Raw genomic sequence first — 27,326 nt, forward strand, 5'->3', positions numbered from 1 at the left:
TTCAGGGCGTTGGATTTTGAAAAATGTATTTTTAGGTTAGATAGGAGGTTGAATAATTCAAAGTCTTTCAATAAGTTGGGAAAAGATGTTAGCGGGTCACTAAGGAATAGGAGGATATCATCGGCAAATGCCGTTAGTTTATAAGTGTGTCCAGCTACGTGTATTCCTTTGATATTGTCGTTTGCCTGAAGGCATCGTAATAGTGGCTCGAGTGTCAGGATGAAAAGGATTAGGGAGAGAGGGCATCCCTGTCTCGTTCCGTTTTGGATGGGGAAGGCGTCTGACAGGTGGCCGTTGATCCTGATTCTTCCCGTTGGGGTGGTGTATAGGGACATAATCATATTGTATAACCTGTCTGGTAAGCCCAGGTAGCGTAGTACCACCCCTAAATAGTCCCAGGCCAACCTGTCAAACGCCTTCTCCGCATCCAGGGACAGGAAGAATCCCTTTTGTTTATTGGATGTTAACCAATGATGTAGGTTGATTGCTTTTATGGTGTTGTCCCTGGCCTTTCGAAAAGGGACAAAGCCCACCTGCTGGTTGCCAATTAGTGTGGGGAGAAAAAGAAGAAGGCGGTTCACCAGAATCTTGGCAAACAGCTTCAGGTCTACGTCCAGTAATGAAATCGGTCTGTAGTTAGTGACAGCTGTGGCGTCTTTGCCGCTTTCCGGGATCACTGTGATGTGAGCCTCCAATAGCCTGTGAAAGGGTAGGGCTGTTGCGTTTAGTGAATTGAATGCTCTAAGGAATGGCTTCGTTAGTATATCTGAGAAGGTTTTGTAATAAGGAGCTGTAAGGCCGTCTGGACTAGGGCTTTTGCCTGGTTTAAGTTGTTTAATAGCCGTTTTAAACTCTTCCTCAGTAATTGGGTGGTCCATGTCTTGAGCAACCTCTCTAGGTAACTTGGTAGGGCTAAATTTAGTTAAAAATTGTGTGATGAGTGTCTCTCTCTGTTTGTGTTCCTTGTCGTTTACATGTGGGGGGGGGGAGAGATTATATAGCCCTTTGTAGTATCTCTCGAACTGGGCCGCTATATCTTTAGGGGAGGTGTGCGCAATACCTTGGGAATCTTTAATGGTATGTATGTTTGTGCTTGCTTTTTGGGCTTGGATTGCTCTCGCTAGTAGTCTCCCACATTTGTTGCCTTGTTCGTAGAAGAGTTTGTGAGCAAGGGTGAGTTTGCGACGTGCCTTGCGTCCAAGTATTTCTAAGAGTTGCTTTCTGGTTTCTATCAGGTCCTGAAGGGTATTCTGTGCTTGAGTATGCTTGTGGGATGATTCCAGTCCCCTAATTTTAGTGATTAATGTGGTCATACACTCTTGATGTGCTTTATTCCTAATGGCTGTGAGTTCGATAAACTTCCGGCAAATGGTACACTTATGTGCTTTCCATATCGTCAGGGGTGCAATATCGGGGGTGTTGTTCTCCTGAAAGTAACTGGTTAGACTGCTATGGATCGAGTTGATATCAGTCTCTAAGGTAAGAAGTGAGGTATCTAGTCTCCAGGTTTTAGTGGACCAGTTCTTCTCAGTAAATGAGAGAAGGAGGGTAACAGGGTGGTGGTCTGCTATGAGCAGAGGTTCGATGGTGGCTGCCTCCAATAAGGGAAGATATTTTTGGGAGAGGAATAGATAATCGAGCCTGTAGTATCTATTATGTGGTGCGGGAAAGAACGTGTAATCTTTATCGTGTGGGTATAAAGTGCGCCAGGAATCATGCAAGGCGAGATTATGTAGAAACATTTTGATCTGTCTCAAGGTTTTATAGGGGAGAGAGGAAGAGCCTGAGGAGGAATCCAGGAGGGGTTGGAGTGCCACATTAAAGTCACCTCCCAGGATAGTGATACCAGATTGGAAGTTTGTCAGGTGTTCGGTAACCGAGTGAAAAAAGCTGACTTGGGCAGTGATAGGACTGTAAATGTTCACCAGAGTGACGGGTCGGTTGTGAATGGTACCCTTAAGGAATAGGTACCGGCCTTCTGAGTCTATAAAAGAGTCGAGCAGTTGCCATGGGGTAGACTTGGATATTAGAATTGAGACCCCCTTAGTTTTTGCTAGAGGATTGGTGGCATGGAAAGCTGTGGGGTATCTATAGTTTCAGTTTGGGGACATTTTTTGAGCAGAAGTGGGTTTCCTGTAGGAATATAACATCTGCCTTTAGGGCATGCATGATATTTAGGATCTGACTGCATTTTTCAGGTATATTTAACCCCTTTACGTTTTGCGATACCACTTTGAGGGTGGTTGATCGGGCCTGTGGGTGTGCCGGAGCCATGGTGCTCAGGTTGTATATGGGTATATGTTTGATAATGCCAGAAATATGGGCTATAGTATCTCGGTGCATCTGGGAGCAGAGGGGGCCAGGAGTGAGTGAGCGATTTTGGGGAGTGTCCTGATCAGGAAGCCCGAAAGGTCTCGGCGGGAGTCAGAGGGACCAGGCTCAGGTATTAGGGGAGTTGGAAAAGCAAGATGGGTAGGAGAGAGGGGGAGGGTGCGAAGGGAGGAGTCAAGGGTAGGGTTTGAGAGGAAGGGATCAGTCAGTAAGGGGGGCGTAGAGAAATCGGAGGGGTGTGTAGCACTGCTACCTTACCCTAAGTCAAGATGAGAAGTCCGGGGTCGGGTCGTTTCTTCCGCTGTGTGGAGGTGTGGAAGGTAGTCCGAGACAAAGGGGTGTGACGTCCGGTCCTACGGGAGTCCTCTTAATTCTCAGTTAGATAAAGGGAAGGAGCCTACTATTAAAGTAAACACATCCTATGGGGAGGCGTTAAGTCCAGTCAAGCAGAGATCTCAAGATATTTCAAACACAAAATGATTCAGTAACAACAGTAAAATGTTAACCAGGTACAACATAACAACATGAGCATAAAGAGATTACACGAGAGTTGTAATCAAACTGTTTACAGTCTAGAAGTCCCTCTTGATGTAATGGATTGAGAGGGGCAGGTATCAGAAAAACTAGGGGGAGGTAGATGGGGAAGTGGATCCACTTATGGACTTACCCCCTCCAGGTAATTGGTCAAATCAATGGATAGGGTTGTAAGTTGCATAGTAATGCCAGCTGTGGTGACCCGACTGACAACATTGCAATATATTGATAGCTCAAAGGATGGACATTAGGTCTACTCTGTTAATTGGGGCATTAACCAGCAATACAATTGTGATATGTTTGTGTAATTTACAACATCTATAAAAACATCTCATCTTGCCAGGCATAGGTGCGACCAGTTAGGGGTAGGAAAGCCAGCCACCTCCAGGTAAGGAGTTAGCATGTAAGCAATTTGCCTTGTTCAGGGAAGGTGGCAAGTCGCTTACGGAGTTTCATAGTTTCATAGTTAGTAAGGTTGAATAAAGACACCAGTCCAACCTGAGCAAGTGTCTACAATTGTCCCTATCCCTGTACATTGCACACTCACATCAGTTCCTACCCTCAAGGAGCCCACTGTCCTAGGTCCCAATTCATATACTAGGGCCAATTTTGGACAGAAGCCAATTAACCTACCTGCATGTCTTTGGATTGTGGGAGGAAACCGGAGCACCCGGAGGAAACCCACGCAGGCACAGGGACAACATGAAAACTCCAGGCAGGTAGTGTCGTGGTTGGGATTTGAACCAGCGACGCTTCTTACTGCTAGGTGAGAGTGCTAACCACTACACCACTGTGCTGCCCTACACCACTGTGCTGCCATAGTATGGATGCAAATCCGCTGTCTGCCTGTGTATCTAATAGAGGGTAGGCTGCAAGGTGTAGGGAGATGACTGGCTGTCTCTTTGTAGCCCCCTTTCTCTCTTTTTTGTTTTTCTTCCTTCTCCCCCTCCCCCCCTCTCCTCGCCCCAGATTGAAAGAGGTTCACCAACGGACCATATCAGTAGAGGAACAGTAGAGGAAATCTCTGGGCGGGGGGAGGGGGGGTTCAGTTCCCGAGTACCTTTTGGTGTGGATGGGCCATATCTTTGGTAGACGAGCCTGTGGGGGCTTAAGGGTCAGATATCAGATGGTGTTCTTAGGCCTCTCCCCCTCCCACATAAGTGATTACCTGGTAGAACATAGTCGGGGGTAGATGGTAGGCCCAAAGGTTGGCTGTAGCAAAAAAAAAAAAATGGGGGGGGGGGGGGTGACATGCGGTCCTTGATGTCCGTGATGAATCTTGTGCTGTACAGTTTGGATTTTTTACGGATAAGGACGACGATCAGTTCCTCGAGGGACAAAGTTCCTAAGGGGCTCAGTGTTTTCCGTGATGAGTCTTGCGCTGTACAGGATAGACTTCTTATAGATAAGGGTAGCGATCAGTTCCTCGGATAACGAAGTTCCTAAGGGGTTCGGTGTTTCCTTGCAAGGTCCGCTGATGACGAGTAGCTGATTATGGGGGGAGTTGCTGGGTCTTCATTCCGTTGGAGGGTGATGTCCATTGTGGCGGGAGTCTGAAAAAAGTCGTCAGTCGCCATAGGGCTTCCGGAGTATCTGGATCAGTCATGGATCACCTGGAGGGGTTCACGCTTTATGTTGATCTATGCTTCCCTTGTCTTCCTCCTTAGTTCTTTGAAGGATGCCTGTTCAAGAGTTATCGGGCCTGGCCCTTCTATGTGCAGGGGAGGCCGTGGGACTTGGACACACTCTATCCCCCTGACCCCTCTGTGTAAGTGGTCTCGGTGAGGAGGATCTGCGTCTCCTGATGTGGAAATCCCTTTCCGGTATGGTGTCCATCAAGGCGGTTCTTTGTAGGTGAGCTGTACAGAACACTTTGTACCAGTCTAGGAGCTCCACAGGCGGTATTTGAAGTGTAGTGCAGAAACCTCTGAGGTCCTCCGGGACCCTCAGGTTTGCAGTGCAGCCTCCTACAGAGGCTGACAAGCAAAATGGAAATCTCCATCGATACTGTATGCCTTTGTGGCGTAGAACGTCAAGTAGCAGTCGCAGGTCCCTCCTGTGCTGGAGGGTCAGAGGGGATAGATCCTGAAATATTTTAATCTCTGATCCCTAAAAGAGCAAGTTGCGACGGTCCCTGGCTCCTCTCAGAATGTCCTCTTTGAGCTTGAAATTAACAATGCAACAAATCACGTCTCTCGGTGGATCTGTGTCCCTCCCTTTGGGTTTAAGGGCTCTGTGCAGCCTCTCAAATTCCACGGGTGTCTCGGGTGGTCTGCCTAGAATGTTATTAAATATTTGTACAGTGGCTTGTGACAGGTTGGCTTGCTCCACATTTTCAGGGATGCCTCTGATCCGCAGGTTGTGGCGGCATTCCCTGTTATGGAGATCTTCTAAGTGCCTGTGGACTTCTCTGAGCTGGGAGTTGTAGGCCTGGGATGTGTGATGTAGCTGCTGTATAGCAGTGTTATGGCAGTCGGCTGCCTCTTCCAGGTCAGACATCCCCATATGCATAGAGTGAATATCTCTCCTTAGCTCCGAGATTGCGGCAGTGAAGAAGCATTTTATATCTGCCGCGACTGACCGGAAATCAGCCATCGTCAGCGTGTGTGTTTTGGGCGGGTTCTCTGCTCCTTGCCTGGCACCATCTCCCGGCGGGCTTCCACTGGGGGAGCGAGGCTCCATGCAGGCCTGCGGCGAAGCCTCGGCCTCGCGTGAGCGGGCCTGAAGATTTCGGGTATGTTGCGCCCGGCTTGTGATTCGGGTCCCCTCGGGGACCGTGAGCGGGATGGCAATCCCTTACCTTTGCTTCTCCCCATAGTGGAAGTGAGAAAAGGCTCGCAGGCTGTCACACGGAGGACTCCCGAGGACGGAGCTATGCAGTTAGGTGACCATTCGTCTCGGTCCCAAGCCCCGCCCCTTCCACCTGTCCTCTTTCTATGTCAGAGAATGAATCACAGAAGAACTGGCACATCTGTCAACACTTAGCATGGCCACGCTAATTTGCTCAGACATGGGCTCAGACATTCTGTGTGAATGCACATGCCTGCACAACCGCGCACGGCTGCAGGCCGTGGCACGCAATAGGGCATGCCTGTGCACCATGTCGTGTGCAATGTGAGACAACAGTCTGGTCCACAAGTTTCTGGATGGCTGTCGGCCCTCCCTGTTCCTGTGCTCTTGTTTGCTATTATTGAATTCACTGTTACTGACCCGGCTTGCCTTTGACCTGTCCTGTCTTTATCCCAGACTCTGACCCCTGGATTGTTCTACTGACTCTTCTGTTACGTGGTTACCTGTGAATGGACATACTTCATTATAGATAAGTGGTGTGACTAAAGCTGTAGGATTTTTTTAGTTGAAAGAGAATTAAAAAAAACAGTTATATCTATCCATTTTGTTTGTGTTTGTTGTTGTATTCAGTGTCATAAAACAGGGTTTTTCCTTACTAAGCCTTTACTGTTGTGTTAGAACCATATACAGTATTCTGCTAAGGTAGCATGGGGCAATAGGAAATGATAATATTTTTTTGACATGTGTGCCAGAATTGAATTAGGAGGGGACATATAGGCTGGCTTTAGGCAGGCCATGTAGTGTTTGTCTGGATTTTGCAGGCAGGATCGGATTGGATAGCAGCGGATGTCAGCAGATGTGTCTGCTGACACCCGCAGCTCCATAGAGGTGACTGCAAGGTCCAATCAGGTCCACCTGAAAAACTATCAAAGGCGGACCTGATCGAACAGCCCATGTGAAAAGACCCTTACTCAGGTGGGACAATAAACCTGCAGTGCCTTGAAAAAGTATTCATACCAATTGAAATTTTCCATATTTTGTTATGTTACAACCAAAAACTTACATTTATTTTCTTACATTTATTTTATTGGAATTTTATGTGACAGACCAACGCAAAGTGGCGCATAATTGTGAAGTTTAAGGAAAATGATAAATGGTTTTCAAATTCGTTTTTTACAAATAAATATCTGAAAAAAGTGTGGTGTGCATTTGTATTCAGCCCCCAAGTCAATACTTTGTACAACTACTTTTCGCTGCAAATACAGCTGCAAGTGTTTTATTGGGTATGTCTTTAACAGCTTTGCACATCTAGAGAGTGAAATTTTTGTCCATTCTTCTTTGCAAAATAGCTCAATCTCTGTCAGATGGATAGCATCTGTGAACAGCATTTTTCAAGTCTTGTCACAGATTTTCAATTGTATTTAGGTCTAGACTTTGACTGGACCATTTTGTATGTTTAGGGTCGTTGTCCTGCTTGAAGGTGAACCTCCACTCCAGTCTCAAGTCTTTTGCAGACTCTTATGCCGCGTACACACAACCGGACTTTCCGGCAGAATAGGTCTGACGGTCTTTCCGACTGACTTTTCAGAGGAGTTCCGACAGACTTCCGAACGAACAGACTTGGCCACACACGAACAGACTAAATCCGTTCAAAAGTCAGTTTGTTTTGAATGTGATGATGTAAGACGGGACTAAACAAGGAAGTTCAATAGCCAGTACCCAATAGCTTCCCGTGCGTCATATTTGGCCCGTCGGACCAGCATACAGACAAACGTTTTTCCCGATAGGAATTGAGTCTGTTGGACAGATTTGAAACATGTTCTATTTCTAGGTCAGTCAGATTTTTATCATGAAAAAACTATCGGATTAGCCCACACATGCTCGGATTGTCCGACGGACTGATCCCCTCAGACCTAGTTTGCCGGAAAGTCCAGTCATGTGTATGCGGCATAACAGGTTTTCTTCTAAGATCGCCGTGTATTAAGCTTCATTCATCTTCCCATCAACTCTGATCAGCTTCCCTGTCCCTGCTGAAGAAAAGCATCCCCACAACATGATGCTACCACCACTATGTTTCACAGTGGGGATGATGTGTTCAAGGTGATGTGCATTGTTAGTTGTCTGCCACACATGGCTTTTATGGAAAAAAGTTACATTTTGGCCTCATCTGACCAGAGCACCTTCTTCCACATGTTTACTATGTCCCCCACATGGCTTCTTGCAAACAGCAAATGGAACTTCTCATTGATTTTCAACATTGGCTTTCTCCTTGCCACTCTTCCATAATGGCCAGATTTGTGGAGTGTATGACTTATGCCGAGTACACACGACCAGACTTTCCATCAGAATAAACTCCGACAGTCTTCCTGACACAGTTCTGACCAAATGGACTTGCCCACACATGATCGGACCAAAGTCTGTTCATTTCAAACACGATGACTTATGACGGGACTAGAAAAGAAACTTCAATAGCCAGTAGCCAATAGCTGCCCTGTCTTCATATTTGGTTCGTCGAACCAGCATACAGGTTTTCCCAATAGAAATTGATTCCGTTGGAAACATTTAAAGCATGTTCTATTTCTAGGTCCGTCTGAATTTTTTCAAGAAAAATGATCGGATTATCCCATAGATGATCAGAATATCCGACAGAATGATTCTGCCTGATCTTTTCTGCTGGAAAGTCCGGTCGTTTGTACGCGGCATTATAGTTATCCTTTGGACAGATTCTCCCGCCTGAGCTGTGGATCTCCACAGCTCCTCTAGAGTTGCCTGCTTCTCTGATTAATGCTCTTCTTGCCCAGCCTGTCAGCTTAAGTGGACGGCCATGTCTTGGTAGGTTTGTAGTTGTACCATACGCTTTCCATTTTTGGATGGATTGAACAGTGCTCCAAAGCTTGGGATATATTTTAAAACCTAACCCTGCTTTAAACTTCTCCACAACTTTATCCCTGACCTATCTGGTGTGTTCCTTGGCTTTCATGATGCTGTTTGTTCACTAAGGGCAGGGTCCCACTATTGTGATGGCAGACATTGCATGTAATTCGCAGTGCACTGCTGTTAACATTACATGCAATGTCTGTGTGGTGCGATGTCAGCCATACAGATAGTATGGCTGATATCGCACCGCATTCGGTGCAAACACGCACAGGACCCTTTTTTATGTTCAGACCAGAATCGGATCGCATGTGTGTTCAAACATATGCGATCCGATTCATGTCTGAACTGTCAGTTCGCAGTGCGATATGCGAGCTGAAATGGGGGTGTCGTTAACATATAATGACACTCCCCAGCAGTTTGCATATGGCAGTGTGAACTGCCGTGCGTGTCGGGTGCGATGCGGGAACCCGCAGTTGATTCGCAGGATTCTCGCATCGCAATAGTGTGAACTGGCCCTAAAGTTCTCTAACAAACCCCCGAGGGCTTCACAGAACAGCTGTATTTATATTGAGATTAAATTACACACAGGTGGATTTTATTTACTAATTAGGTGACTTCTGAAGGCAATTGATTCCACAAGATCTTAGTTAGGGCTATCAGAATAAAGGAGGCTGAATACAAATGCACACCACACTGTTCACATATTTGTAAAACATTTCGAAAATTTCAAAATGATTGATTCCACTAGATTTTAGTTAGGGAAATCAGAATAAAGGAGGCTGAATACAAATGCACGCCATACTTTTCACATATTTGTAAAAAAAAATTGAAAATTTCTGTTCACGGGTTTAGATAATTAATAATAATAATAATAATTTAAGAGTTACATTTGTTTGTTTGTTTTCCCCTACAGGGACCGAAGCTCAGGAAAATATCAAGGCACCCTCAGAGACAAAACTGAAGGAGTAGAAATGCAAATTGTGTCCAAGCCAGAATACATCTAATGCATGGGCTGTCATCAAGACAAAAGATATAACTAAGTTATAATTCAAATGAGCATACTTTGGCTCCTTTGATTACAGTACACAATGAGATGCAAATTTTACACACAGGGCATTTGTGATGTTAATAGTTTTCATAGTTGTGAAATTGTTTCTTACCGGATTTTAAATATACAGTGTCTACTTTGTTAGTTACAAGGTTGTAAACTCATTACTCTGATTGCTGACGAATACTATAATAGTTTAATGGTTATTTAGATGCAGGTTAGTGACTTTACTATATTTAGTCAGCTACAGAACCTGTAAAGTTTATATTTATTGATAAACGGGTCAAATCTGGACAATTTAAACTGAGCCTATGATGAAAAATGTCTAAGAAGATACTTCCTAAAGCTGATATATTTTACCCTCCCCGATTCCGCCCCTCCCTCCCCCTCCATTCTCATGCAAAATTAAATTTTTAAATAAAACCTGTTATTATTACATATAATAATATAGACCTAGTTGTGTCATCAGTATCTGTGTCATCGGTCTCTGTGCTTCTCTATACATTGCAGGCAGATTATGACTGGTGGAAAAGGTCAACAGGGTACTGTTAATAGCTTCCTGAAAACATCAAAGCACCTCTTCTCTTCTTAAGCTGGCCATACACTTGTAGAATTTTATTCAACATTTTTTGTTAAAAGAACATCATGGTTTTTGTTTTTGAGACCACGGTAATGAGAAAATTCAAAGGCATAGAATGGAAAATTACATTGAAAATATCAGGGGTCTAAACAGACTCCTGATGTCTCTCTTTTTTAGACAAAGAAAGAGACTGAGAGCATATATCCACAATCCTTCCTCCTTTTCTATTACCACATGGAAGCATAGGAAACATTGTTTCCTATGCTTCAGTTGTGAATGAACATATTGAAAATAACCCCCCTTTGTGCCCACAGCAGCTGACATCCAACCAAAGGGAGAAAAGGAGAAGCTGGCAGTTAAAAGATTTTTTTAAGTACTTTCAAATGGATTTTGCCAAATCTTTAAATGTACTGATGAGAATTTTTGTACAAATATTTATATGAACACTCATTTGAAAAGCTAGCATTGTATAGCCAACAGGACTACTGTTAGAAATCATGGAGGGGGGGGGGGGCTTTGGTGAAATATCGGGAGTCTTATCAGACTCCTGATGTCTCTCTTTTTTAGTAAAAGAAGGAGACTGAGAGCATTTATCCACAATCTTTTCTTCTTTTCTATTACCACATGGAAGCAAAGAAAACATTGTTTACTATGCTTCAGTTATGAATGAACATATTGAAAATAACCCCCTTTGTGCCCACAGCAGCTGACATCCAATTGAAGGGAGAGAAGGAGAAGCTGGCAGCACTGCAGGGTGAGGGAACTCAGGGGGGATTAGAGATGCAGGGGAAGGGGGCCATGGACAAGAGAGGGTTTGATAGGAGTGATGGGGAGCAATCTCTGAAAGAGAGATAACGCCAGCTGTACTGCAAGGAGAAAGGAGGCATTGAGCTGTGACCAGCAGCTTTTGGAACTGCTTGTACAATAAAGTTGACCTGGCCTCCCTGTTGAACTGATAGGGCCTTGACCCCACACAGGAGGGCAGGTGATACCCCTTTATCCACATATCAACTTTAATGCTCCTCTCAAGAGCCCTCAGCCCTGATACAAGAAGGTAGCTGGCTTTTGGAAGGAGTTTTCAAAATATCAAAAAGCCTTGATGGGTGGATGTGAGTATGAAGAAGTGGGAGTTTCTAGAGACTGACCTAGCTAATGCCAACAAGTGATGCTGAGCCTCTAAAGAACTGAAATTAAACTCCTCTTAAAAGAACTGAAATACAACACATGAATAGGGTGGGTCACTTACAGTTAGGGTGGACAAAAAAAGTGTTGGACATCCTATAACCAGGGAATGAGATGGGCTCTATCTGACTAAAACCAGCCATAGACAGATCGAAATTTGACTGGTTCAGCAGGAACTGGACGAATTTCGATCCATCTATGGGTAGGCTGGTTGTACTGAAGTTAATCCATCAAGCGATTTCAGTACAAGCCTGTTGAGTTTTTTTTTCATACGATCGCTGCCACTGGCTATAACTGGCAGCAGTGATCATTGTATTATGACAGCCAGAAAAACCTCCTGCTGTCAGAATACAACAGCATAGCGAGAGGGATTCCCTCATAAACACTGACTGTTGATGGGGGAATTAAGTGATTTTCTTTCCTTCAACCCTTAGTTGAAGAAGATAAATTTGCATAATGTATGGCCAGCCTTAATATTTCTTTCAATGCACAAAGTGACATTTAAGGAATTATTTGGAATGTGATGTTTAAGTTATATTTGGATGCTTTAAATTGGCGAGTCCAAACATTGCTTTTAAGGAAAATGTTTAATCTTACATATTCAGTTGCTTATATATTTTAGTTTAATAATTGTATTTACTATGTAGCCTTCACAGAGGATAACCCATGATTATGTATTTTTTTATCTCCACCTCAGTTTGGATTGCTTGCGTTTGTACTAGGTTTGCTATTAGATGAGTTCGCAGCCCTTGTTAGTATAGGAATAATATGTAAATTGTAAAGTTCTTTATTCCAAGAATCGTTTTTTTGGGGGAAATTTTGAAATAGCACATTTGTTAAAAGGCCATACATACTAATGGAAACTGTAGCTGTACTGTAGCCCTGCATAATATTCCTCAAGTTTTACCTTTCTCTAAATAGGACAGTTCATTTCTGTTTAAAAAATGTTTATATATTTTTTTGTAATCTGCTGCAGTTCCTGTTTACAGTATATTAACATCAGTCTTGTTATTCACGAGAATGCATAAAATAAATGCTAAAATAAGAACCACAGTAAAAAAAAATGCAACATTTGGTTCTGTCAGCATCCTCCATTGTTTATGGCTGCTTTATTCTGAAGAGAGCTGGACTTTATATGATCTTACAATTATTAATTTATGATGGTTCAATCTCTTTTGACAGATGTACAGACTCTATTTGTTCACCATTATTGCTGCAATTTACTGTAGGGTTTTAGTAGATAATACAATATATAAAACTGAATGGATGCCACTAATTCCTGCTCCCTTCCTCCACTTTTATTTCATCAGCTAGAGCAAATACTTCTGTATCATTATCATTTGAAATTATATGTCATGTGCAGAGAAAAACAGTGAATATAAGCCCTGGTTCACACTGGACCGTTTTGACATGTTAAAATGGCGGTAATTGCCATCAATGGCACTGTCCTAGTAGGTGCAACGCCGCATCTGTGGCGCTGCACCATTTTCAAAAAGTAGTTTCTGTTCTACTTTTTGCGATTTCAGGCTGTGATTTACATTGACATCTGTGCAGAAACCTGCACTGATGTCTCTGAAATTGTGGACAAAATCAGGACTGACATGCGGGAGTGAAATAGTGCGAGCTCAGCTGAACTTGCACGGCTTCACTCCTGTAGCTCAGTGTGAGCCTGGGCTAAGGGAGGGCTTTGCAAGATAATATGTAACACATGATTAGAAAGCTCGCAATCGCAACTAGTAATTGGGAACTTTCCGTTAGCTGCTGGTAACTGCTCCAGGAGCCTGCAGGGTGCGTGCTCTCAGCACAGCTTTATTTATACTAATTGACACAAATATGCAGCCACTTTGCACCAAGGCCCACCCACTCAGCTGGTAGGTTACCTTCTCTTTTAAATGTTATGTTTACGTGTAAAGGTTAATTTTATGGATTCCTTATTTTTGGAAGCATCAAAGTTTGGCAAATTTTGAAAACAAAAAAATTACATGCAAACAAGGGCGTTACTAGTGGGTGGCTTTTGGGGCTATAGCCCCATCAGAAATCCCTTACAGGGGATTAAAGAGACCCTGTTACCTTACCCATTCAGGGCAGAGGGAAAGGGTATGTTTAATGCTCAATCCCCAGCCACCTTATGCTCACCTTCACAGCGCTCTCCTATTATAATTTTCATCGTTACTGCTACAAAACCCCAGTGTCAGAGCTTAAAAGGGTCAGTGACATCACTCATTCTACCATGTACAGTACATGAGTCTAGCAATGGAATCATGGGAGGAAGTCACATGTTCCCCCCTGTGAAAGTGAGCATAGGGTGGTTGGGTGATGGGCTTTAAACTGAACCCTGAATGGGCAAGATGAAAGGGTCTCTCCAACCTAATCTTAACATGAGCACTTAAAAGGTGTTGTACATCCTTGCGCTTCTTCAAATCAATGCATTCTATGCACTGAGGTGAAAAACCTCTTAGAATGCACCAGCCCCCCAGAGCCCCCTTTTACTTACCTGAGCTTGATTGTTCCTGGGCCGGGGATAAGCACACGTGCTCCAGTTGGTGTCTCAGGTCCTGATTGGATAGATTGATAGCAGCGAAGCTATTTGCTCAGACTGCTGTCAATCAAATCTAATGACGTGGGAGTCGGGGCGGAGTCGAGTCCTGTTGTCTGTGTCAATGGACACAGCAGCAGGACACAGGAGCGCATCTGCATGGGTGCCCTGAGGGAGATCGCTTCTCCGATGGGGCACTTGAGAAGAGAAAGAGACAGGAGCTCCGCTGAGGGACCCCAAAAGAGGAGGATTCTGGCCACTCTGTGCAAAACCAAACTGCACAGAGGAGGTAAGCATGACATGTTTGTTAAAAAAAAAAAAACATTTATATATCCTTTAACACCTTAAAGGGTATTACCACTTTTGCAGCCAACTTGGAATAATGCATACTTTGCATTTGTTACGTGTTCCAATTCCCATAGCATGGCTTACCTTTTTTATGCTCTTTTTTTGTACCCTCTAGGAAAGAAAATCCTACTAATTAATTCTCTTTATTTATGAGTGAGCTGAGCATCTGTATTTGCTGCAATTAACCATGTCTGTACTGTGCAGGTAGAGCTTCGTTATTAATTGTAACTAGGGATGAGCTTCGTGTTCGAGTCGAACGTAAGTTCGACTCGAACATTGGCTGTTCGGCCGTTCGGCGAATTCCGAACGTTTGGGCCGTTCGCGTCAAAATTAGAGTGGCGCGCGCGGACCACAATGCACTGCAGTGGCGCAGTGCATTGCTGGCTCATGATTGGCCAAGCATGCACTGTGACCCCGCATGCTTGGCCAATCGTAGCGCCAGCAGCGAGGAGAGCCATGATTGGCCACAGGCATCCTGCCTGTGGCCAATCATAGCTCAGGCTGTGTAGTGCACGCCCCACACTATATAAGGCCGCCTTTGAGGCGGCCTCGTGTAGTGTGTTAGCATCTGAAGCAGTGGGTGTTCTGTGTACCTTCAACACAGTACACACCGATCGTTTTTGGCTGATTTCCTATCTTGCTGCTGTGTAGTGGTTGTTGTCTGTGCCCTGACCGCAGTATACACCACTATATTCACCTCACCTATATAGCTAGTGATCTAGCTTTAACCACTTAACAACTGCCCATTGCCGATTAACGGCTTCAGGGCGGTTGTTTAACTCTGAGAGGCCGTTAATTAACGGCCTCCCAGAATTCTGCTCTTGTGCGCCCCCTGGGGCGCGCACTCGAGAGCATCCGTGACCGCCGGGTCCACAGGACCCGGCGCATCACGGATCACGGTAAACGGCCGCTCGTCGCGGCCGTTTACCACGCGATCGCTCCGTCAAATGACGGAGTGATCACTTGTAAACAAACCGGCGTCATGTTATGACGCCGGTTCCTCCCTCCCCTCTCTGTACCGATCGGTACAGCGGAGGGGAAAGAGATCGGTGTCAGCAGCGATGTGGGCTGCATCTGCAGTGCCCACATCGCTGCTCACCGAATTTAACCCCTCAATTCCCTGCCAATACTCTGCAATACCAGTGCATACTCTGCAGTACCCTGCCATTACTCTGCAGTACCCCGCCATTACTCTGCAGTACCCCACCATTACTCTGCAGTGCAGTACCCCACCATTACTCTGCAGTACCCTGCCATTACTCTGCAGTACCCCCCATTACTCTGCAGTACCCTGCCATTACTCTGCAGTACCCCCCATTACTCTGCAGTACCCCCCAATACTCTGCAGTACCCCCCCAATACTCTGCAGTACCCGCCATTACTCTGCAGTACCCCGCCATTACTCTGCAGTGCAGTACCCTGCCATTACTCTGCAGTACCCTGCCATTACTCTGCAGTACCCCCCATTACTCTGCAGTACCCTGCCATTACTCTGCAGTACCCCCCATTACTCTGCAGTACCCCCCAATACTCTGCAGTACCCCCCAATACTCTGCAGTACCCGCCATTACTCTGCAGTACCCCGCCATTACTCTGCAGTGCAGTACCCTGCCATTACTCTGCAGTACCCTGCCATTACTCTGCAGTACCCCCCATTACTCTGCAGTAACCCCCATTACTCTGCAGTACCCTGCCATTACTCTGGAGTCCCCCCCAATACTCTGCAGTACCCTGCTATTACTCTGTAGTACCCCGCCAATACCCCGCCAATACTCTGCAATACCCTGCCATAAATTGCCATACCCAGCCATACTCGGAGATACCCAGCCATACTCTGTGATACCCTGAAATACCAAGCCATAGACGCCCCCCACCCCTCACCGCCCTCCGGTGCTTCTACCAACTTGCCAGTACGATCAAAGCCAGAATCTTTTTTTTATTTTTTATTTCAGGCTTCCCAGCCTAGAGGTGAGATGTGGGGTCATATTGACCCCCAGATTTCACTGTAAAGAGGACCTGTCACCCCATATTCCTATTACAAGGGATGTTTACATTCCTTGTAATAGGAATAAAAGTGATCAAAAATATATTTTTGGGGAAAAAAATGTCAAACTAAAATAAATAAAGTAAAATGAACAATAAAAAAATAAAAAATTTTTTAAAGCGCCCATGTCCCCATGTGCTCGCATGCAGAAGCGAACGCATGCGTAAGCCCCGCCCACATATGAAAATGGTGTTCAAACCACACATGTGAGGTATCGCCGAGAACGTTAGAGCGAGAGCAATAATTCTAGTCCTAGACCTCCTCTGCAACTCAAAACATGTAACCAGTAAAAAAAAAATGTAAGCGTCGCCTATGGGGATTTTTTAAGTAGCGACGTTTGGCGCCATTCCACGGGCATGTGCAATTTTGAAGAGTGACATGTTTGATATCTATTTACTCAGCATAACTTCATCTTTCACTTTATGCAAACATTGGGCTAACTTTACTGTTTTTTTTGTTTGTTTTTTAAGCACAAAACTGTTTTTCCCCCCAAAAAACGCGTTTGAAAAATTGCTGTGCAAATACCGTGTGAGATAAAAATTTGCAACGACCACCATTGTATTCTCCAGGGTCTTTTGGTATGCATATGCTGTGTGTGTGAAATAACCTGATAATATGACAATTTTGTGAAAAAAAAAAAAAAAAAGGAAATAGGCCGTCAGTACTTCAGGTGTGATCAATTTTCAGATATTGGCACCATAGCTTGTGGACTCTATAACTTTCACAAAGACCAAATAATATCCACCAATTTGTACTTATTTTTACCAAAGATATGTAGTAGTATGAATTTTGGCCAAAATTTATGAAGAAAAAATTACCAATCTGCTAAATTTTATAACAGAAACGAAGAAAAATTCATTTTTTCGCAGAATTTTCGGTCTTTTTTCTTTTATAGCACAAAAAATAAAAAACTGAGAGGTGATTAAATACCACCAAAAGAAAGCTCTATTTGTGTGAAAAAAAGGACAAACATTTCCTATAGGTCCAGTGTTGCATGACTGAGTAATTGTCATTCAAAATGTGAGGGCACCGAAAGCTGAAAATTGGTCTGGTTATTAAGGGTGTTTAAGTGCCCAGTGGTCAAGTGGTTAATAATAGAGCTTGCAGTCAGTAGTGTTAGGAGATAGTGCGTGCTGTCTGCGTGCTCTGTACCCAGTACATGCCGCTATAATATAGGGCAGGCCCCTACTTTCAAACATCCAACTTACAAACATCTCCTACTTGCAAACGCAAGGAGACAGCAGCAAGTGAGATGAAAAAAGATGGACGACAAAACAAATTATACAGGGGTGATAACCCTTCCCTCTGTTTTCCAAAAAGCTTAAAAATAGTTTGTTTGACTGGAGCTACACTTTAAAAATGTACCGGTTGAAAATTACAAACAGATTCAACTTAACACAACAAACCTACACAGTCCCTGTCTTGTTTGCACCGCCTGTATACTGCTGTTCTGAGTATATAGGGCCTGGGGGCCACACGCATTTCCTGTTTTTAATATGGGTACGGGGTTCCCCTTAATATGCGTACAAGACCCAAATAGGCTGGTAATGGGCAGGGAGGGCTACCCATGCCATTTTTCTCAATGATTTTCAACCATATTGCAGGAACCAGATATAACATTAAAACCGCAAGCAGTTTTAAATGGTGTTATTTCCGTTTAATGTCATTTTGTGCAGGGACTGTTCCAAACACGGGAAACACGTGGCACTTCACAGGCATACTACAGACACCCCCCAGGCACCATATTTAAAGGAATATTTCACCTTTTTGTTCACTTTAATCGTCATTAAAATCAGTGCTCCCGCCAAAACGGCAGTTTTTAAAACTTTTTTTTGCAGTGACCCATGTCCCCTGAGGCAGGAGGCAGGTCCCCAAACCCTTTTTAGGACACTATCTTGCATATTAGCCGTTAAAATTAGCACTTTCCATTTCAAACGTTCGAGTCCCATAGACTTCAATGGGGTTCGAACGTTCGTAACGAACGCGGGGGTCGTTCGCAAGTTCTGGTGCGAACCGAACCGGGGGGTGTTCGGCTCATCCCTAATTGTAACTAGAGTTAAACACTCAAATCACAATAAGTAAATCAATCAACAGTGTTAAAAAATGCTTCACTCCCAGCACACATAGAACTCCCTCTTATATGGATAAATTAGCACTATTAGCATCTACTATAAATAAAACCAATCATGCATATATTAAATCTAAGATATAACATTAGCAGCCCTTAATAAATATATTTGACGCTATATATCAATATGTTTTGAATGCCCATAGTTCAATTAGGGTCCCGTCACCACACCTCATGAGACCTCTCCCCTATGGTAATGGAATGGTATTGCAATCTGTACTCTAAATCAGGGGGCGTGCTTCCGTCTATATGTCACTCAGCACAATAAATGTATGCAGATAGCGTAATTCCATTTAAAGAAATTATGAATAAATGAATGAATAATTTGTATAGCGTTACATATGTGAACTTTTGCCACCAGTGTCCATCTGGGTTTTCAGAAGAGATGGGTCTCGGGCTTCTTCTTGAAGGCCAGATAGTTTTCTTCCGAGTGGATGTCCACGGGTAGAGCATTCCATAGCTGTAGTCCTTGGACTGCGAACCTTCGTTTGCAATTTATAACGGGTCTTGGACGTGGAGGAGGTTCTGATTAGTTGACCGGAGAGTGCGACCTGGTGTGTAGTGCTTTATTTTGTCACAGAGGTATTTCGGGGCTTTTCCTTGTGTACATTTGTGAGTGAGATAGAGGGTCTTAAATGTAACTCGATCCTTCACAGTTAGCCAATGCAAGGTCCTCAGGGACGGTGTGATTAATTCCCATGTTTTTTTTCCAGTTACCAGTCTGGCTGCTGTGTTCTGGATGGTTTGTAGACATGACATTTGGTATTTTGGAAGTCCTAGCTAGAGAGAATTTGCATAGTGGAGTCGGGTATTGATGATTGTTCCAACTACTGCTGCTGTATCTCCTTCCAGGATGAAGAAGGTAGTGGGATCCGCTGACTACTGATCCTATTTGTGCATCCATCATCATGTTTGAGGCAAAGATGACTGAGGCTTTTGGCTTTAGTGCTGGGGGTGATGGGTTAACCGAGGATGGTGAGTGGTGTTGACATCGTACCAGGGTTTGTTTCAGTTTGCGTGGAGGAAGAGGAGTTCTGTTTTGGATCTGTTGAGTATAAGGGAGCTCTCTGCCATTCAATCATCGATCAATATGAGAGACAGTTTTCCAGTGCCTAGTATTGGTCTTTTTTGTTGGTGATGCATAGGTAGAGTTGGATGTCATAGAAGTGATAAAGTAGATCCTGGTTGCTGATGATTTTGAGGAGTTGGCAGAGGTAGACGTTAAAGAGCATGGGCGACAGGGGTGATCCTTGAGGGATTCCGCATGTAATTTTTTTCGTGCTTCCGAAGTGAACATTCCTAGTTTCACTTACTGAGATTGGTTCTCTAGGAAGGATGCATACCAGGGTAAGTCTGAGTCTGCAACTCCAGTTACTTCTGTGAGATGAGTGAGCAGGGTTTTGTGGTCTACTGTGTCGAACACTGCACTGAGGTTCAGCAGCACCACAAGACATGATTCTCCTTCATCTGCTGCTTCAATGGTGTCATCCCAGATTTTGAGGAGTGCAGTTTGTCCCGTGGCCAAGGCAGAAACCAGATTGTAATGGGTCCAAGAGTTTATGGGTGTCCAGATGGAGTTATAGCTGTTGTACTACTGCTTCCTCGATAATTTTGGAGAAGGTGTTGAGGCTTGTGACAGGTCTGTGGTCGTTTGGGTCTTTGGGATTGAGGTTAGGCTTCTTTAGGAAGGGTTTGATTGGGCCTTGCTTGAGGGAGTTCGGGACAATTCCTTCTTTTAATGACTGGTTTATGAGATATGTTATGATAGGTGCCAAGATGTTGGTACATTCTTTCAGAAGTTTTGTGGGAATAATGTGGTTTGGCAATGTGCCGTCTCTGAGGTTTCTGATGATGGTTTTGGTGGTGTCAATGGTGATTGGGACCAGAGTAAATCTCGGTGGTTGTGGAAACGTTGTATGTTTTTTTTCTTCTTGTTCTGGCCGAGTTGATTATTAAAACACCAATCCCCCTTACAATATTGCACTTACAAGAACAACGTAAATAAAAGCATGAAATTACGATCCTGCACTGATAGTTTTTAAATCTCTCACCGCTCAACCAATCCCTCAGAGAGCGGTGTACCTAGGTGGAGACAACAGCATAAATCCAATCAGACACCCTTTGGCAAAATGATGACAAAGTGCATCAGTACGTAACCACGCAACTACCAAGACTGTCAAGCAGCTGTTGTCTTGACCAGGGTACTGGACATGTGCATGATGAAAAATGTGTTTAGTTTCATTTAGTTTCATTTAGTGTTTAGTGTTTAGTTTCATTCGTTAACCTAGTTATTTTGTTTAGTCAACAACTTGCCGACTGCCCGCCGTCACTCCCTGCGCAAATCGCCTTACCTGTACAGTGGCCGGAGGTGCGTGGACCTGCTGTGCCCCTAAGGAGCCAATGCACGTGCATGCAATCTCTGATGGGCACCCATGATCACTCCTAACAGAGTAAGAAAAATGATTTGTGTGTGTAAACACACTAATCCACATCCTGTCAGAGGAGAGGAGACAGATTTTGTGAACTTAGTATATAGGAACAACAATCAGTCTCCTCCCCAAGTCAGTCCCATCCCCCCACTGTTGGGAACACACAGTAAGGGGACATATTTAACCCCTTGATCGTCCCTTAGTGTTAACCCCTTCCCTGACAGTAACATTTATACAGTAATCCGTACATGTTTATAGCACCGATCGCTGTATTAATGTCAATGGTCCAAAAAATGTGTCAAAAGTGTCTGATCTGTGCGCCACAATGTCGCAGTCCCAATATAAATCGCAGATCGCCGCCATTACTAGTAAAAGAATAAACAAAATAAAAATGCCATAAATCTAACCTCTATTTTATAGACGCTATAACTTTTGTGCAAACCAATCAATATACGCTTATTGCGATTTTTTTTTTTTTACCAAAAATGTTTAGAAGAATTTATAGCGGCCTTAACTGATGAAATATTTTTTTTTTATTTTGGGATATTTATTATAGCAAAAAGTAAAAAATATTGTGTCTTTTTCAAAATTACCGCTCTACTGTTTATAGAGCAAAAAATAAAAAATGCAGAGGTGATCAAATACCACCAAAAGAAAGCTTTGTTTGTGGGAAAAAAAGACCTCAATTTTGTTTGGGTACAATTGACGACACGTAATTCTCAGTTAAACTGGCGCAGTGCCATATCGCAAAAAATGGCTTGGTCAGGAAGGGGGTAAATCCTTTTGGGGCTGAAGTGGTTAAAAATTCGTTTTCAGAATTTGTATTTGGAATTTTCAAATTTCTTCAAAACAATCAAATTGATACATTTTCGAATAGGTCGAAATGAAAATGTTATATTGTTTTTGATTCAAATGCAGCAAAGTGAACAAAAAAAATAAAAATCTTCATCAAATGATTACAATGACTCTTTAAATCACCGTTGGCTTAACAAAAACAGCATTATTTTGAAACGGTACTCTAATAATACACACAGTCTTTGATTTCAGCAATATGTGCAGTTAGAATTCGACTGGTGTTCAATGTAAAATTCTTTTCGAATTTCAGTCTGAATTTCCAAAATTTGGACACATTTTGTTATGTTATTTGGAGCATTAGGTCAAATTAGTTTATATTGTAATTCGGGTATTCGGATATATCAGAATGAAAAAATATCAATTTGTAACAAAACGAACTGCACATGTCTACCGGGTACACCGCTCTCCGAGGGATCGGTTGAGCGGTGAGAGATTTACATGCTAGCAGTGCAGGATCGTTGTGATTTATTTGCAATATTGTAAGGAGGATCAGTGTTTTAATAAATTATTTAAATGGAATTATCAAAAAAATGGAGGTTTAACGTACTAAACTGCTATTTACCAGCCAACATCCCAAATTCGTAAAATACACAGTTTTCCCCATAAGGGTGGGACTTTAAAGGCATGGATTATCAGACATATGGTATAATAAAAATAAAATAATTTTATTTAGACAATATATATATATTGGAAGTGCACTTGGAAGTGTAGTCACTGTAGATCCGAGGGGGTTATGCAAGGAAATTAAAAAAAAATGCATTTTTGCTTGCACATGATTGCATGATAAAGTCAGCAGAGCCTCCCCTCATTTCAGATCTTCCCCTCAGATCTAAAGCGACTACACTTCCAAGTGCACTTTTAGTGCAAAGTGGATTTGCCTTTAGTAAATTAACCTCTAAGCCCTTGTACACACGGTGGGAGATTCCGACGGAATGTTTCCTATCGGACCGTTTTGTCGGATATTTTCCGGCTGTGTGTGGTCTGCATCAGACTGTTTCCATCGGAATGTCCAACGGACCAAGTTTTCCAACTTGCCAGTAAAATTTTCAGACAAAATGCTCCTATCGGACATACTCCGATCATGTGTAGCCTACTCCGACGGACAAAGTGCCATGCATGCTCAGATCAAATTCCTAGACCAAAGCTATTGGCTACTAGCCTGAACGTAGTCCCGTCGTAACGAAATAACGTCATCACGTTATGTACAATCGGATTTTCTGACAACTTTGTCCGACCGTGTGTATGCAACATCACTTCCGGACCTCTTCTGGAATTAATCCGTCGGAATTACTCAGACGGATTTGGTTGTCGGAATCTCCGACTGTGTGTACAAGGGCTAAGTGTCACATCTGTCTGCTTCTTTGCTCCTCTGCTATTATAATTAATCATGTCTGACAAGTTTTTATGACACCAAGAGAAAAAAAGTTGACAGGGGAGGGAGCACCAGGTGATTTACAACCGCAGCTCTGTTTCTGAACACTGCAAATAAACAGGTTCAAAGTATGTAGGCAAATGTGTTTCATCTCTGTGTATCACCTGAGGCTAGTCACTTCACTGGATATATGTAAGGGTTTGCAACCACTTTAACCTCCTCACCCTACATCTATTCACCTGGATGTTAGGTCAACAGGATCCCATTATAGGTATCATATATGTGAATTTTGGTATAAATGTGATGAATTCATTTAGAGGAGCATGCCAGGTATAAGGTTGGTCTTTAGTTTCTAATTATTTTATTTAGAGGAGTTTCTGTTATGACAGGTTATTGGGCCAAATACATTAACATAAATGTATTCTTTCCATAGTCTTCATGTGAGTTGCCAATTTGCTTTTGGATGTTTTCATGCTTTAGGGCAACAAGATTAACACATATGCAGTAGTGTGAATTACAATCTTGTTTTCTTTATTAAAAATAATTGCCACTGCTATCTACCTAAATTAAAAAGAAACATGCATAATTTCAATATAAAACATAACTGTATGCTGTGCAATGTAAACAGTAATAATAAATAGTCTAATAAAAGTTCAATAACAGTGCTCTCAATATAAAGTGCTCATTCTTCTATGGACAAAAACATGTGCTCCACTCAGAGTGTTTCTGTCCCCACATGGACTGACACTCACCACAGGAATTTGACCTACTATTTCTAGTTAGATCATGCTGTGTTTCCACTTGTAGGATACCTTCACTCAGAAAAGAAGATACCAGGGGAGAGGACTCATTACATAAAATGTTTCAGTTTATTTAAAAAAACTAAGTAAAAATATTCTACTCACTTGTTACAGTGCCTATATAAAACCAACACTAGGTCTACACAGCTTGTATAGGGGGAAGATGGCCACTGCTTCTCCAATGTCAGAAGCGGCATGCGTTCCACCAACAATGGCTTCCTGAAGATGTCCAATCACAAAATCACCAAAATGTGTTGAGGCATTGTTTACGAGCCACTATGTCACATCGGGCCAGTGGAACGCACGTCGCTTCTGGCATCAGAGTAGAAGCTGCTATCTTCCCCCTACACAAGTGTGTGCACCTAGGGACTGTTTTATATATGCACTGTAACAAGTGAGTGGAATATTTTTGCTTTGTATTTTTAAACAAACTGACCAGTTTTATGCTATGAGACCTCTTCCCTGGTATCTTCTTTCCTGAGTGGAGGCATACTACATGTGGAAGATCATCAGGTTAAGTGTAAATGGTGACAAAAAACAAAAAGATGTTACCCTAAAAGTGGTGTGACCTAACTATCAATAGCAGGTCAATATCCTGTGGTAAGTGTCAGTTGATGTGGGGGACACCATACGCACTCTAAGTGGAACACTTGCTTTTGCCCATAGAAGCACATTATATGAGAGCCCTTTTATACTGGGATTTTCATTGGATTATTTGTTATCATTGTTTATGTTGCACAGTATATACTTATGTTTTATAGTGACATTATGTATGTGGTTTTTAAAGCCTAATTTAATTACATAGCAGCGCAATTTTCATTGATTTTTATGTTTGGTGTCTGGATTTATTTAGCACATTGAGTTAACCATGGCAGCTACAATTAATTGGTTTTGATATTATGTTTTCATTTATTTAAGTTGTGGAGTTCTATGTTTCAGTTTTCTTTGTGCTCCATTCACACTTTTATGTGGTCATGTAGTGCAGCTTATCTCTATCACATAGAGCTTATCAGGTTGTTGCATGTGGCCTGTGGAATGTTGATCCATTCCTCTGATCCAATGGCTGTGCTAAGTTGCTGGATATTGGCAGGAATTGGAACATGCTGTCATATACGCTGATCCAGAGCATCCCAAATGTATTTGCCTACCACTCAAGGTTAGGCTAGTAATCCATAAGTTGTTCAATAGCATGGAAAAATAGAGTCCATACTATTGGTATACAGTATCCATAGTCCAGGAGGATTAATGGTTAAAATTATTATTTAGGTGGCAGCCATCCCAAGAGTGTGTCCAATGACTGTAAGAAACAACATAAAGGAAGGAAAAGGTAGTGCACCTAGTGTAGTATTAATATACAAGATTTATTGCTCCAGAATAAACGCACTGCTGATATCCAGTAAATCTGTCAGGGGTCCAGATGGCTGTGGAAATGAGAGCTAGGATGCCAGGAGCGTCTACGAAGTCCAGGCTACCCGGTGGGGACTGCATGGGAGGAAGTGACGTCGCTGGATTGGCAGGACCTGGATCATGGAGAGGACGTGAAGACAGGCTACACGCTTCGAGCACACAGCTCCTTCTACTGTTTAATCTCGAGCAATGAATCTTGTATTTTAATACTAGACGTAGGTATGCCTCCCTTTCCCTTCCTTTAAGAGGTTGTTATGGAGGAGCAGCTTTCCCAATAATTCAAATGTTGGAGTTGCCAAAAAAGTACAACCAGAGTTACTGTGTTTAATTCAATTATCTGCTCATGTGCTAGCAAAACCCTTTTTTGAGGGTTTTTTTTGCACGATTGAGTATTCAAAGTGAACACAGCTTCACTTTATTCAATAAAGCAAGTAAGCATTCATTTTGCAAAGGAAACATTTACTTGTATGAGATAACAGTCTTCCTTTAGTAAATCACTGCTGTTGCATACAGTATACATAAAGGGCATGTGAAACTCGCACATCAAACCCAGAATTGTATAAAATGTACCAGTTAGAGATGGGCCGAATGACCCCCTGTTCAGTTTGCGGCAGAACTTTTGAACATCGCAAACGTTCAGAACCGAATAACAAACCCCATTGAAGTCTATGGGACCCGAGCTGGAAAAATCAAAAGTGCCCATTTTAAAGGCTTATATGCAGGTAAATGGGCATACAATGGTTATGGGGTCCGGGTACTGCCCTGGGAAACATGTATCTTTAAAAAAAAAATTTGTAAAACAAAAACATAATTTTTAAATGAACAGTGATTTATTGATGCTTAAAGCGAAACCATCAATATGAGAAATAACAATAAAAATGAAAAATTCCTTTAAGTATAGTGCCTGGGGGGTCCCCTTAGTTTGCCTGTAACGTGGCACATCTGTATCGTGTATAGAGTCTGCTGCAGCAATAATGGCATTTATAAAGCCAATATTCCATTCAAACTTTCTTAATTTTATAAACTACGGCTCAGGGAGCCAGTCCGTAAGATGAGGCCACAATTTAGTGCACTCAGAACAAGATTATAGATTTTTTGGATAAATTCTGGTGTCTCTTTCGCAGACTTTGGATAGAAGTAACAGGTGTGGAAAAATGTATGAAAGACAGAATTGGCCATGCTGTCAAAAATTTTAATGATATGCCCCTGTCAAGCAGGTGCTGATGAATTGGGCTTTTAATATTGGTGGTGCCTTCATGCTGTAACCCCATAGAGATACTGTTGATGAAAGCAAGAGTTGGCCTTGCTGTCAAAAAGTGCAATGATATGCACCTGTCAAACAGGTGCAGAAAAATTGGTCCTTGGGTGTTAATTGTGCCCATGAAACCTTCACCAAAAAAATTCTTCCAGGTGAAATCAACACCCACAAAGCTAGGCAGCCTAGACAGTCTTTCAGAGATTCAAGATCCAGAAAGCACTTAATCAGCAACATTGGCACCAGGGCCTTAATAGCTGCTGCTAATCCAGGACTGATTCATTTTGATAAATGTCAGCCGGACCACAGAGTCTGTGAACAATGTGCTCTCTTATCTGTCGCAAAACCTCCAGCAGCACTAAATGCCCATTTGGAAAGCACACTGGATGCAGGGTAGCCCAGCAGCTCTATTGCATACTTCGCAAGTTCTGGCCAGTGGTCTATTCTCATGACCCAGTAACTCAGTGGATCGTCACCTGGAAAGCTCTCCATATCTTTCGCCTCTAGATAACCTCCCACCATATGATGAAGACACTGTTGATGGGATGTGGAAGCTGACAGCCCTGGGCACCGAGGACTAAAATTCTTTAAAAATGCATCACTGAAGCGCCCCCCTTCTCCACCACTCCTCTCTTGACTAACAGAAGCCTCAAAAGGACATTTTCCACCAGACAGTAAGCTACCAGAGTAGAGAAAGGCATTACATAAACTCCTCTTTAGGGTGTCCTCAAGAGATTTAATCTTCTGCTCACTTTGTGGGGACAGGATGGCTTCTGAGACTTTTCCCTTGTATCAGTATTCTAGGAAGGT

At 43.0% G+C, this 27,326-nt stretch overlaps 1 protein-coding gene across 1 annotated transcript in view; it reads left to right on the plus strand.

Annotated features, from left to right (window-relative positions):
• The window catches only part of NPSR1 (neuropeptide S receptor 1), a 658,045-nt gene extending 648,015 nt beyond the window's left edge, over positions 1 to 10,030 (plus strand). The window contains exon 9 of the mRNA XM_077493935.1: positions 9,446 to 10,030. Coding sequence (XP_077350061.1) covers positions 9,446 to 9,536 — 91 coding nt within the window. The 3' untranslated portion in view covers positions 9,537 to 10,030. The remainder of the gene's footprint in view (positions 1 to 9,445) is intronic.
• The last annotated feature ends 17,296 nt before the right edge of the window (positions 10,031 to 27,326 follow it).

This window comes from Lithobates pipiens, unplaced genomic scaffold (assembly GCF_037356315.1).
Source record: "Lithobates pipiens isolate NorthernLeopardFrog02 unplaced genomic scaffold, aLitPip1_a1.2 Scaffold_19, whole genome shotgun sequence".
NCBI lineage: Eukaryota > Metazoa > Chordata > Amphibia > Anura > Ranidae > Lithobates > Lithobates pipiens.